Source organism: Rhizophagus irregularis, chromosome 7 (assembly GCF_026210795.1).
Source record: "Rhizophagus irregularis chromosome 7, complete sequence".
Lineage (NCBI taxonomy): Eukaryota > Fungi > Glomeromycota > Glomeromycetes > Glomerales > Glomeraceae > Rhizophagus > Rhizophagus irregularis.
The window spans coordinates 2,279,129-2,292,878 of NC_089435.1; the positions used below are offsets into that span (position 1 = coordinate 2,279,129).

The following is a 13,750-nucleotide window of genomic DNA, read 5'->3' on the forward strand; positions in this document are numbered from 1 at the left end:
CAAGAATTTGAATAAAAATTGATAAACTTGCCTATGTTGGGAATGGCAGATTTCATTGATCTTCACTTTTTACTTCGGCAATTAATTATTTAAATTATTTAATTAATTAATTATTTATTTATTATGTATAATCATTACGATTATTATTATATATAAAGTAAAGTGTAGAATGTTGATGTAGTCAACAGGTACTACTAGTATAAGTTTAAAAACTTTATGTTGAAGAAAAAAATGTTTTTAAAAAATTTGCTGCGCCACGAACCTGGCACACAAATAAAGGATGCCTCCACAAAAAGGAAATGAAAGTCAGTCACATTTCATTTTCATTGCTAAGAAATCAAATTATTTTTACTATTTGAAGACCTTTCGAATTTTCGTTGATTGATTAGTGAGTCAGTGAGTGTACTACGATCAATAATCAGTTAATATTGATTCTAATAACCTAAATAGGGTTAATTGACGCACAACGTACATGTCTATGTATACAATAAAATGAAAAAAAAAAATCACTTATTTTTCTAAAAATGCAAATTTACGGACTTTGTTTTATTGTTGAACAGGAAATAAAACCGATTCCTTTACAAAATGTTGCTGTTGAAGCTAATAGTAAGTTCATATTGATTATAATTTATTTTTCAATTTTTTTATAATGATGTTCCAAAATTGATTAATTGCCAATTTTTTTTTAAAGTCGTTGATATGATCGCTGAAGGTACGTCAAATTTATATAAACGATATTATGATTATTCATTATGTTTTTTTTTTATTTATTATTTCTTTTTTTATTAGTTACGATCAGCCAGGTATATAAAAATATTGAAGAAGACACTATTGAAGCGCTCTATAAGTTCCCTATCTATGAAGCCGCAGCAATCTGCGGGTTTGAAGCAGAAATTGATGGTCAAAGAAAAGTAAAGGGTATCGTGAAAGAAGCAAAAGAGGCTGCGAAAGAGTATAATGAAGCAATTCAGGTAATATCAAATTTAAAATAATTTCAAAATATTATTTAATATAATTAACTTTCATTTTCTTAAATGATTAGAAAGGACATGGTGCTTATTTGTTAGAATCTGAATCTGAAGATGTATTTCAATGTTCTGTTGGAAATATTACATCGGGACAAACTGTAGTCATTAAGATTACATATGTTACCGAACTTAAACATGATTCTGAATCAGAAAAAATTCGATTTGTCCTACCAACTAATATTGCTCCAAGATATGGTTCTTCAGAATACTCGTCATCTTCAAATGATGGGAAAATTCTTAATCCTGATGTTGTATCTTATTCTAATAAAGCAGATTTTTATTTAGAACTTGCTGTTACTTGTAGAATGACTTCAGCTATTCAAAATATTGAATCACCTTCACATAAAATTTCTACTGAAATGAATATTGAAGGAAATCCTAAAATATCTAAAATTACTTTGACCGAACAAATTACTTATTTAGAAAAAGACTTTATTCTTGTGGTTAAGAGTAAGGACCTTGATCAACCACGGTAAATATTTCACGTAATTATTTTTTATTTAATTACTATAATTAAAATTATTTAAATTTATTTCAGAGCTTTTGTTGAGTATAATCCTGAAACACAAACTAATTGTATTATGTTAACTTTGGTTCCAAAATTTTCATTAAATACTACCATATCCGAATTAGTTTTTGTTGTTGATAGGTATGTTATAATTCAACTACAAATTGAAATTTTCTGTTCAATTAATAAAAAAAAAATGTTTTAAATAGATCGGGATCAATGGGTGTTGAACCTATGAAGAAAGCCGCACAAGCACTTGAATTATTATTACGTTCCCTCCCCGAAGATTGTTATTTTAATGTAGTATCTTTTGGATCTGATTATGATTCTCTTTTTCCAAAAAGTGAACTTTACTCCGAAACAACTTTATCTGAAGCTCTTAATCTTGCTCAAACAATGAAATCAAATTATAGGGGAACAAAAGTTTATAATGTGTTAGAATGGGTATTTAAAAATTCAAGAGATGATATGTCAACTTCAATATTTCTTATTACAGATGGAGAAGTTCGGAATGTTGATCAAATTGTAGAACTTGTAAGTAAACATGAAGAAGAAAAGAACGATGATTTACGTCTTTTTTCGTTAGGAATAGGTGATTCTGTTTCTCATAATTTAGTTGAATCTGTTGCTCGTGCTGGTAAAGGATACGCTCAATTTGTAACAAATGATGAAAGAATGGATAAAAAAGTTATTGGAATGTTAAAAAATGCTTTAAAACCACCAATTAAGGATTATAATATTACTTGGACTGAGGTCAATTTATTGGATGAAAAGGAATTAGATATGACTCCAATTGAAGTAGATAAACCTACTATTAGTTTTATGAGTGATGACAATATAGAACCACCACCACCACCACCAAGTGATATATTCACTGATATTAAAGTTCAACAAGCTCCATATATTATTCCACCCATTTATTCTGGAGTTCGATTTATTGTCTATTGTATTTTAGAAAAAAATATTGAACCATGGAAAGTTATTACTTTAAAAGCTACTTCTCAAGATGGCCCTATGAAACTTGATATTCCTTTAGATCCAGTTACTTTACAAGGTTCAAAGATTCATAGATTAGCGGCAAGGAAACTGATTCAAGATCTTAATGATAAAAAATCATTTATTCATAAACATCCTAAAAATGCTAATAAACATATCCCAGATTCATTAGTTAAAGAGCATATTGTTAAACTTGCTAAAACCTTTAATTTAGCCTCGAAATATACAAGGTATAAAATTCATTTAATTATACTTACGATTAATTTATTTTGTATGTTACCTATTAATTATAATTTTTTTATAGTTTCATTGCAATTGATGAGCGAAATAATGAAAGTTTATTTGAGTCCCAAATAATTCCACAGATAAGAGAAGTCCCTCAATTAATTAAATCATATGGGAGGAGGAGGATGTTAACGGGAGAAGCAAGGCAAGAAGATTATTTAAAGAGTTTGTGCTCTTTTAACGGCAGTAGTATGTTTGTTTTATAATTTTATTTATTTAGCGGATTGAAATAATGACACTTACTTAAATTAATCGAATATTTATATGATTTATTAGTGGATGGTCTTGAAAAACTAATTGAAGGGTTAGTATACAAGTTCATTTATGTTCTTATAATATGAGGATGATAATTAATATTTTTTTTTCAAAAATTTTTTTCATGAAGTTTATCTGTATCGCAACAAGAAGTTAATGTTATTCATAAAGAACCAAAAATTGAAAATTTATTCAAATTTTTGAAATTACAATCATTTGATGGGAAATTCTTACCTAATGAAACATTTTATGAATTTTTTTATAAAAATTATTTAGATGGTTTTAATAACTTTAAACAAGAAATTGAAAAAGAATTAAGTGAATTAAGTGAAAAGGAAATTGAAGAAATATTAACTAGTTGTATTGCTATTGCTTATTTGAAAATTGTTATGTTTGATGATTTTAAAGATGAATGTGAAATGTGTTACGAAAAAGCTGAAAAAGCTTTTAAGAAAATGATTGGAAATAATGAAAAAGAAAAAATTATCATTGAAAAAGCTGAAGAATCGATTAAAAATTGGGTCAATAATAGTGATTAAGGAAAAGCAAGAGTGATATTAAAATATCAATCTGTTAGAGTTTCATACTGTATATTTGTTATGATTATCTTTATATTAAATTTGACAAATAGAAAAAAAATATTAACTATATATTAAATTGAATTGTTAAAGTGATAATTTGAAACATGTGAATTAAATTTGATATGTTGGCCTATCCGCGGATAGGATAGTCGCCAGATCGAAACACTACAATTTACGTTAAAAGCATTTGTTTTTGTATCACAAACTAGCCAGTATTTTTTTTTTTGTTCCAATACCCACCACAGAACACGGGACTGATGGAAACAAATTTGGGCGTATTAATTAATAGCATCACGAGATCAACGATCGGGGATCGGAGCATATTATATTTTAATAATAAATTAAAGTTCGTAAATTTTAGAAATGTAAGGATGCTTATTTTTATACAAGATTATCGTAAATGGTGTAAATCATCATTAGAATAATGAAGGAAAATAAAACGTTTCACCTGATGTATTGTTTTAATTTTATTTATTATTTAAAAAAAAATACAATAAATTAAAAAATTAATGTGACAAATTTTACATGTCTAACAAATGATTGATATTTTTAATACATTTAATAATCAAAATCAATCTTGCAACGGCTGTAATTTCCTTCACTGTAAACTCCTGAGTAAGCTGTTCAGTGAATTCGTGAATGTAACACATCGTGGAGATTTTGCGGGCATATTCTTTTTATTTTAATTAAGAGTAATTAAGAGTAAAAAATTTTTTTTTCTCTCACTAACGTACTCAAGCCATACATATATATATTTTAAAACTTCAATATTTCCACAGCCAACTTCCCAATTCTTCAATACCCAATACTCAACATTAAACAAAAAGCCAGAGGCTTCATAATGTTGTTTATTTAATTTAACTTTCAAAAATTTGTTTTCTATCCTACGATAAATTGATAGTCACGTCGTTACTAATCACTTTTTTGTGTAATGAGTGTGGGAGAATCTCTTTGAAATTTTGTTATGGCTGCTATTTATAATTGGAAAAGAATATACTTTTGAGTCTGACATTTATACTTATGTGGAAATTCTAAAAAATTGGTATAACGAAGCCACAGTTTCTATAGGGTGGGTTATTTTTATTTTACTTTAGCTAGTGATTTAATTTTGGTTTTATATTAGATTAGTATTTTTCTTAGTTCTATCTTATTTTATTTATTTTATTATTACATCGTAGTTTTCTTCTTTTTATTTTTATCAATTTATGAGGGTTACATAGTAGTTAGTATATGAATTGAGCTTGTATCAGGATTTCAGAATTCTTCCTAAGGGCTAAGGAACTATTTCCTCTTTTTTATTTTTTTTTAAGTTCGAAATAAAGTTCCATCATGAAATGATAAATTCTTTATACAACTAAGCTAAAGTATTTAATTTTAAGTTAATAAATTAGCTTTGATTTTACATCACTACAATTTTTTTAACATAACCGAATGGTCCTTATCAATATTAATTTATAACCTGAGGGTAGAAATTTAGCTTTTGCAAATGAAAATTCAACTTTAGTTTCTTATTTATTTTATTTCTTTTCATTTTATTTTCATTTTTTTTTTGATTATTATTACATTTCATTATTTTTCGATTATTTTGTTTTATTTTCTTGATTTTTTTTTATAATTAGAATAAGAATGTTCAATAAAAATAAATTTTATTTTATTTTTATTTATAAAAATTAGTATTATTTATTTCATGGGTAATCCACTGAAGCGTGTCACTCGTTAAATATTAACTATTTTAAACTTAACTATTTTAAACTAAAATTAGTAATTTCCCGGCTATCTATATGAGACCGGGAAATAACTAAACGAAGATTCCCGGTCATTTATAAACTCAGCTAATCACTCGCAATTTTTAAAAATTAGTATGAAAGGTGATCATAGTGCGACAGGGGATTATTTTGTTGATCCAACAAAAAGAGTTTTAAAATTAAAATTGTTAATTATTCTAATATCTAATATACCTAATATATTTTTTTAATCAAAAGCGTATTTTATTAGTAATATAAATATTGTTACAATTTTGAGTTGTAAAATTTATTGATTCTTATAAATTTTCTAACGTAAAATTTAATAAATTATTCAAAGTAAATTATGTATTTAATATAGAAAATTATTTAGATTTTTTTTTTTCTAGTAATTATTAATAATTTTTTGATATATGATTTTTGAGTTATTGTTTCTTTTATTTAAAATTCTTTATTTATATCAGATAATTCATATGGTTTGTTTTACATGAACATTATGGTATTGGAAGAAAATTTGATTTCGTTAATGCAAAATTAAAGAAAGGAAGAGAGTGAGAAGTATATAGAAGTTAAAAAACCAGTCGTGTTTTATTTATACTGAAAAAGATCGCGTGAAAAATTTGACAAAGTCAAATTATTAGATCAATGAGAAAAATATTAATATACAGTATAAAAGAATTAATATATAAATATCACCGGTGAATTTATGATGTAATGCTGGCCAGCGTTTTATTATATTTTTTAATTCTGGCCCAAAGTACATCATAATGCTGGACTCATATGGGCGGATTTGGCGAATGTCGATCATCAAAGTGAACCAAATCTGCCCATATGTGCTGGCGGGCGACTGCCGTAACAAACTGATTACAAAATGCATTAATAATGCAAGATTTTAAAACAAAAAAATTTATATCATTGAAAATCTTTCTTGCTTTCGTAAGGCAAAATTTCATGATCGTCAAATACCGTGTTGAACATGGCAAAATGGCCTTTGTCACCAAAATAGGGATTCGTTAAAGTGGTTTCGGAAAAATGTGATGTCGGTAAAATAATAGCAAGTAGGCAAAATGACGACATAGATTATAGAATATATGTTATTATGACCGAATTTATACAATCAGTACTTTTAAACTCAATCTCCAAAAAAGAATAAATTGTTTTTTTTTCTTATACCGCAAATATTGCAAAATAAAAAAAATTTAAAAACTAAGAAAAATATTTGTGAAGTACATTATTATATGTATGTATTAAATATTGTAATGTGAATTATAAAAATTTTATTAATGGAAACATCTAAATTAGTCTATTAATAAATATAGAATAATAAAAATTATATAATAAATAAAAAGATAAAATAATACGTATGACTATGGTGTCGAACATCAGTGGTGTGATTTATAATTTTTGTTAAAAAAAATTAATTACAATCAAAAATATAGATTATATCAAACTTTATAATAAGATTTCAAATTTTGTAAAAAGAATTTAAAGCAGTCTGTTCACACTTATATTTGGTGTTAAACAAAACCATACATTAAAAAAAAACTATATATTCTGTTTATAATGTAAAATAATTAACATAAAAAAATCATCCATTATATTAAAACATATCCTAGAGAAGAACATATCCTAGAGAAGCTACAGCTTGTACTTCCTCTTGAGTGCCTGCAGCGAAGCAGAATTTTATATAATGAGAAAAATTTTCTTGTTTAATATTGAAGCTGAATTTATTTTTTTGTTCTGTATAATCATCTGAATCTTTATCGTCATATTTTGCTGATAGCGATTGTACTTGTATTGGGTCCCCAGTTGTTGAATATGCTGTTATTCCAGCTACAAGTTTAAAAGATTTATCTGGTGGCACTAATAAGACAGGTGCTGAACATACTCTTCCATCAACATGATTGTTTTCCCATTCTTGAGCAAGACCACTGTTTTCGTCAACACAGAATGCGTCATTTGAGGTAATATCAATACAAGATTCGCCTTCTCCACAGCTAAAATTAGTATCTACAACTGTGCCTGGAAGATCATAAGATTCACATGAAACCCTCACTGATTTCCTTGTAACGCAAACGGAGCTTTTATATTTAGTATAAATAGGATCAGTGCATTTAGGCCTAGTAGGTATAATACTATTAGTGCTAAAAGTCTGATTTTGAAAATTTTCTACAGGTATTCCTACAACAGCTGAAACCAAAAAGAAAAATATATATATAATATATAATTGAGCAAACATATTCTGGGAATGATATGGAAAGAAATGTTAAGTTTTTAATTTGTTCTTGTAAAAAAAAAAATAAAAGAAAAAATAAAGAATATTATTTTTTAGTGATATTATTAAAATCATTAATATGCATTTTCATGCCACTATTTATACATTTTACCAAGTTATCCTTATAAAAAATTTTAACCGTAAAAATGAGCCTTTCACGGACTTATTCAACGGAAAATGTAAATAATTCGATAAATTCTGTGATGAGGTTATTAATTTCGGAAATATGAGCTTTTTACAGGGTATGATAAACAAATTCATTTTTATTAAATAAAGTTAAAAAATAATTTAATTATATTTTTGTAATTCCGCGAGCCTGATTAATAACTTGTACTACACGGTCATTAAAGAAAATTAATTAAAAAAATGAAATAGTATTCCGTTGATTAATAATATTTAATAATATCAATCGGGATTACGATCCTTATTTGGGTAAACTATCATCTATGCTTAATTAGGATATCCGAGTTAGAGTATCCTGACTTTTCACCGAAGTGTATTTCACCGAAATACATTTTACCGAAGCCATTTTACCGAATGAACATTTCGCCGAAAGAATTTTTACCGAAACTTATTTCGCCGAAATTTAAATCATATTTTTCCAAAATATCCATATGTTATTTACGAAAATTTTGTTACTAAAAACGTTGTTAATAATTAATATTTATTAATAAAGAAATAGGGTATTAGATTGAACCCCAATGATAGAATATCAATCGCTAACATTTTCGGAATGACAGACCTATTTGATGTCGGTGAAATGGATGATTCGGAGAAAAGTATTCAGCGAATGTCCATTCAGAGAAATTTCCATTTGACAAAATGACTCAGTAATGACCCTTCGGTGGAACATCCTTTCGATTAAATGGCTTCTGCGAAGTCCTCTGGTGAAAATCAAGATATAAATCGTTAATGTTACACCGTCGATCATTTTGCAGATCTCATTTTGCATATCCTAGTATATAAATACCGTTATGTCATATGTATAACAGCATACCTCACTAATTAGCATGTAATAAAACTTAGTTTTTCTGAAACTTTAGTGTCTTGAGCGTCAGATTCAATTGTCTCATCCAGTTGATCTAGTTATTTACGAAAAATAAATGAAGAGGCTTTACAAGAGACTTTTCTTTAGTAAAATAATGGAAATATTTTTTATTGTAAGTTTATTGCCTTAAAACAAGAAAGTTAAACCCTTAAAATATAAAATTTCATTGTTTAAATAACTGCATAGCACTTATAAGTCATTAATTATTAATTAATCATTTATTTATTATAGGTTTTATAAGCCAAACTGAATATTTTATATTATTTATATAATAATAAGGTTATGCATCTTTAAAATATCCATAACTATATATAGACGTAATGGTCATGATGATTTATATTTGTTAGAAAGAACACCGTTTTCTCTTCAGAAAAATCAAAGATTGTTCAAATTGAATTACAGGGAGCTTAGCTATTAATTTTTAAGAGATTATCGATTTAATTTGAATGATTTTTATATTGTGAGAATGTACACAGCTGGTGGTTAGTCTGTAAAAATTTTTACTTATTGTGAATGTTGTAAATTTACGAAAAATTTTATTTTTTTATTTTTATTTTTATATCCATGTGAACAAGATTATAGAAAGATAGACAAGAACCAATTACAATAAAAAGTCAAACGCTATCTAAACTATGCTATAATCAAACCGCCTGAAGACAGCGCCACCCTGGTGCGAAAAATATAAAAGAACCGTGGAGGGTCAACCGAAGCCTCCCCTACCACCTTACACTAGAGAAAAGGCTGTAGGATAAAAAAAATAAAGAAGAAAAATGTAGACTATGGGGATCTGAGGAACGATAAATCTGGTAAATAATTACAAGGTGCATATAATAGAATGTCTCTATAAGATTCCCAAGTACCACTATGTAAAAAATTACAGGTTGTCCATCTAATACTAGCGGAATCGTCTATATTGACGATGTGTTTAAAATACGGTAAAGTTTTATTATAGTAATAGTGTGTATAATTCCCACGTGATCAAGTCGGTATGCGGCGATTAAGATCGGTGGGAGGCAAAAGAGTTTGCCGAGATGAAAGTCGTAAATGATGATAATTCTTTTTTTTCTTGGATGTGATGTTCAACGATTTTTCCCACCTTTTAAAAGAAAGGGAACGTGAGGACCATGTGAGAATTTTCAATTCTGTAGTAAAGTCTGATAGAAATTTGATAAAATAGCGATCACGGTCGCATTTTTTGCTGTAATAACTATAAAAAAAAGTTGAAAGGTCGATTGGAATTAAATGATGTAATAAAAGTATCCACGGTTGTTCACATGGAACAATAGTTAAATTTGAAGAATTTGAAGAAGGTTCATCTGGTAATAACGCCAGATTTAAAATATCTGGTAATAATTTGAACATATTTGATGCATTAATGCTTGATTCTATATCAAATGTGAAACTACTATCGTTGTTGTTTCTAATTAGCTCTATAAGTTTAATTTTGTATTTTTCTAATAAAGATGAAATAAAAGTACGATGTTTAGGACAAAGTCCGATGTGTGCATTCGAATCTTCATATGTATTACAATTGGTACATTTAATGCGCCCTAGAGGATACAGGTCTGGGTAGTTTCGTTGTAAAATATTTCCTGTAGGGTAGTTGAAAGTAGCCTTTTTAACTTTATCAACTTGAATATTTCTAAGTTTTTCTGACGTGGGAGAATCTAGAGGGTTATAATTAATCCATTTTTTAGTGTAATCCCAGTCTATGAGGCCATGTTTAATCTAATGATTAATAGGTGAAAGCGCTGAATTATTCATTGCCATGTTGAAACTTCTTGATTGTATTGGAACGTCACTCCATTTGCAGACGTTACGGTCAACAATATAAATATTGTTGTATAAATTAATAAGACCTAAAGACGATTGATGAAAGAATTTGTGATTGATAAGGATAGGGTCGGAAATATAACGACCTTGTTTCACCAAATCATCGGCTATATCATTATATTTGTTATTGCTATGAGCTTTTACTTTCAATAACTGAATAGTTAATTTGTTATGAGCTATAATCCAGAATATTAAATCCCAAATTAAAAAATTATTTTGTTTGAGTCTTCGACGCGGGCTGATAGTCGGCATGTTCAAACGAGTATTGTATGTATCAATACAATTTTGGGAATCCGTATAGATAAAACAAGTTGAATGTTGTGGTAATACAATTAAAATTGTTAGAATAGCTAGACTTTCACTTTTGAAAGAGGACGGGAAAAAATTATCGAGCCTTTGAAAGAAAGTCCAGGAATTGTAGGATTAGTTTGTATCCATCCAAAACCAGATTTACTATCTGTAGTTCCTATATTTGAGACAGAACCATCTGAAAAAAATTGAAAATAATTAAAGTTAATAAATTGAAAGGCTATATCTTTAAGGATAATTTTAATAGAATTGTCACAAAGGAGAGCAGAATTAATAATAGCAGAAGAAATTTCGAAAGTATCCGACGTAGTATCTAATGACGGACGTAAAGGTTTGGAAGTAAGAGAAGGGGTAATTATATTATGACTAGCTAAATGAATGATATGGGCACTGTGTCTAAGTAAATGAAGTGGTTTTGTGCTGATATAATATTCCATGAATGGCATTTTTGTATTTTTTATGTTCAGATGACGAAGAATGCATATGATAAATATTAAAAGTGGATAATCTATCCGTACGAGAATTAATTGTACATTTAACTCGGGTATCATAACTAGTAAGGTATATGTCATTTAAACGACAACCCGGACAAGGTATTAAACAAAGCGGAATTGAACGTGGAGAATTATTTGGTGAAATTTGGTTAAGTGAAGAATTAGTAATGTTCTATTGTGGTAATTGAAGAATGTGTGTCGGTATCTTGTATTAGAGATTTACCGATAACGCAATTTTGTATGGATGCATTCCAATGATAAGTCCTTCATTGAACTTTTTGTGTTTACTTAAAGATTTTGTTGGAGGTTTCTGTAATCGTTTTGGGATATTATAATGATCTTTTAACGGATAAGTTAATCTTCGATAATTGCTTAAAATGTAATTATCTTCTAAGTGTTTAAACCATTTAGGTTTGGGTCCGCTAAAATTATTGTTATTATTTCGTTTGACTTCATCCCAGGTCAGGAGGTAATTACCTGTAAATTTATGAAAAATAAAGTTTTCTTTTTTTTTGTCCGCGTAATTTCTTATATCACGTGAAATCGGCCATTTGCAATTTATTGGCTGATCAATGTTGATTATCACGTGAAATTGATCACAACCATTTTTTTGAACTTAATTCTGGCCAAAGTGGTCATAATCCTGGTCAAAATCGCTATAATGCAGGCCGGGGTTGCTTGTTTTCGGGGGGTTGTCTAATTTCGGAATGGTACGGGTATCAGTAATAACGAATTACACCCATTAGAAAAATCTATCTCACAAACTCAATCTTCGGTTTAAAAAAAATATATTTTATTTTTTTTTCTTATACCGCAAATATTGTAAAATAAAAAAAAAATCGAAAAACTAAGAAAAATATTTGTGAAGTACAGCATATGAGCTGATTCAACGCATAAAATGGATATTATTGGATATTTTAAGGGAAATTTGGCTAAAATTATGGTAATTCCGGCCAGTTTGTACGTTAATATCGTACACCCTCAATGTACATTAAGGAACCTCGATTATTATTATTATAACTTTATACTATCTTGCCAAAAATGATAATTTTGTAACTAAAGTAAATTTGTTACTCTTTACCATTATTGTTATATAAAAAAAAAAATACTTCATTAAAATTTTTTAACAAAAATTTTAATAAATAACAAATTTACTACTTAATGCATCAAATCGGCCCATATGTATATGTATGCATTAATTATTGTAATGTGAATTATAACATTTTATTAATGAAAACATTTAAATTAGTCTATTAATAAGGCCGTTCCAAATTAATAATTAGTTTAACGTCCTTTCCGGCCAAAAATTTTGAGGGGGGGAAGGGATAATTTAAACAAACATGAAAATTAAACATATTAAAAATTTCGGAAATTTTTGGTAAAATCGGAAATTCTCGGTACTATTAAATTTTAGTAAAGGAGGGGCATATTTAAACATATCAAACATATATGTTTAAATCACCCTTGAATTTTTCAAAAATAGAGGGGGGGGGAGGACGTTAAACTAAAGATTAAATTGGAATGGCCTAAATATAGAATAATAAAAATTATATTATAAGTAATAAAAATAAATAATACGTATGACTGTAATGTTGAACACCAGTGTTTGATTTAATAATTTTTATTAAAAAATTAATTGCAATCAAAAATATAGAGATTATATCTAATTTTATAATAAGATTTCATTAAATTTCAAATTTTATAAAAAGAATTTAAAGCAGCTTGCTCACACTTATATTTGGTGTTAAACAAAATCATCCATCATATTAAAACATATCCTAGAGAAGAACATATCCTAGAGAAGCTACAGCTTGTATTTCCTCTTCGTTGCCTGCAGCGAAGCAGAAACTCAAATTTTTAGAAAAATTTCCTTGATTAATAGCGAAGGTGAAATTATTTTGGTGTCCTACAAATTCACGTGATTCGTTATCGCCATATTTTGCTAATAGCACAACTACTTGTATTGGATCCCCAGTTGTTGAATATGTTGTCATTCCAGCTACAAGTTGAAAAGACTCATGTGGTGGCACTAATAAAACAGGTGCTGAACATGCAAATCCAGAATAATGATTATTTTCCCATACTAGAGCATTGTTTTCGTCAACACATAATACATCATTTGAAGTAATATCAACACAAGATTCGCCATCTCCACAGCTAAAATTAGTATCTACAACTGTGCCTGGATTATCATTAGATTCACATGAAACCCTCGCTAATTTCCTTGTAGCGCAAACGGAGCTTTTATATTTAGCATTATTAGGATCAGTGCATTTAGGCCTAGTGGGTACAAGACCATCAGTACTAAAAGTCTGATTTTGTAAATTTACTACAGGTATTCCTACTGCAGCTGAAACCAAAAAGAAAATATATATAATATATAATTGAGCAAACAT

General features: G+C 27.9%; 4 protein-coding genes across 4 annotated transcripts; 1 reads left to right on the forward strand and 3 right to left on the reverse strand.

Moving 5' to 3' along the window:
• Nucleotides 1–524: 524 nt before the first annotated feature.
• On the forward strand, nucleotides 525–3,699 carry OCT59_027300 (uncharacterized protein; the record flags this gene model as incomplete). The annotated part of the gene is made up of 9 exons (XM_066136867.1): nucleotides 525–606; nucleotides 692–712; nucleotides 790–971; nucleotides 1,043–1,500; nucleotides 1,567–1,677; nucleotides 1,746–2,762; nucleotides 2,837–3,006; nucleotides 3,094–3,121; nucleotides 3,203–3,699. The coding sequence occupies 9 exons, from the start codon at nucleotides 525–527 to the stop codon at nucleotides 3,609–3,611; spliced, it is 2,478 nt and encodes an 825-aa protein (XP_065993311.1). The 3' UTR covers nucleotides 3,612–3,699.
• A 3,308-nt stretch (nucleotides 3,700–7,007) lies between these two features.
• OCT59_027301 (uncharacterized protein) lies at nucleotides 7,008–7,634 on the reverse strand (the record flags this gene model as incomplete). Its single annotated transcript, XM_025310261.1, has 1 exon — nucleotides 7,008–7,634. One exon carries the CDS (start codon nucleotides 7,632–7,634, stop codon nucleotides 7,008–7,010), a length of 627 nt encoding a protein of 208 aa, XP_025184089.1.
• A 2,062-nt stretch (nucleotides 7,635–9,696) lies between these two features.
• OCT59_027302 (uncharacterized protein) lies at nucleotides 9,697–11,306 on the reverse strand (the record flags this gene model as incomplete). The annotated part of the gene is made up of 2 exons (XM_066136868.1): nucleotides 9,697–10,446; nucleotides 10,914–11,306. 2 exons carry the CDS (start codon nucleotides 11,304–11,306, stop codon nucleotides 9,697–9,699), a joined length of 1,143 nt encoding a protein of 380 aa, XP_065993312.1.
• A 1,826-nt stretch (nucleotides 11,307–13,132) lies between these two features.
• OCT59_027303 (uncharacterized protein) lies at nucleotides 13,133–13,750 on the reverse strand (the record flags this gene model as incomplete). The annotated part of the gene is made up of 1 exon (XM_025330124.2): nucleotides 13,133–13,750. One exon carries the CDS (start codon nucleotides 13,748–13,750, stop codon nucleotides 13,133–13,135), a length of 618 nt encoding a protein of 205 aa, XP_025184088.1.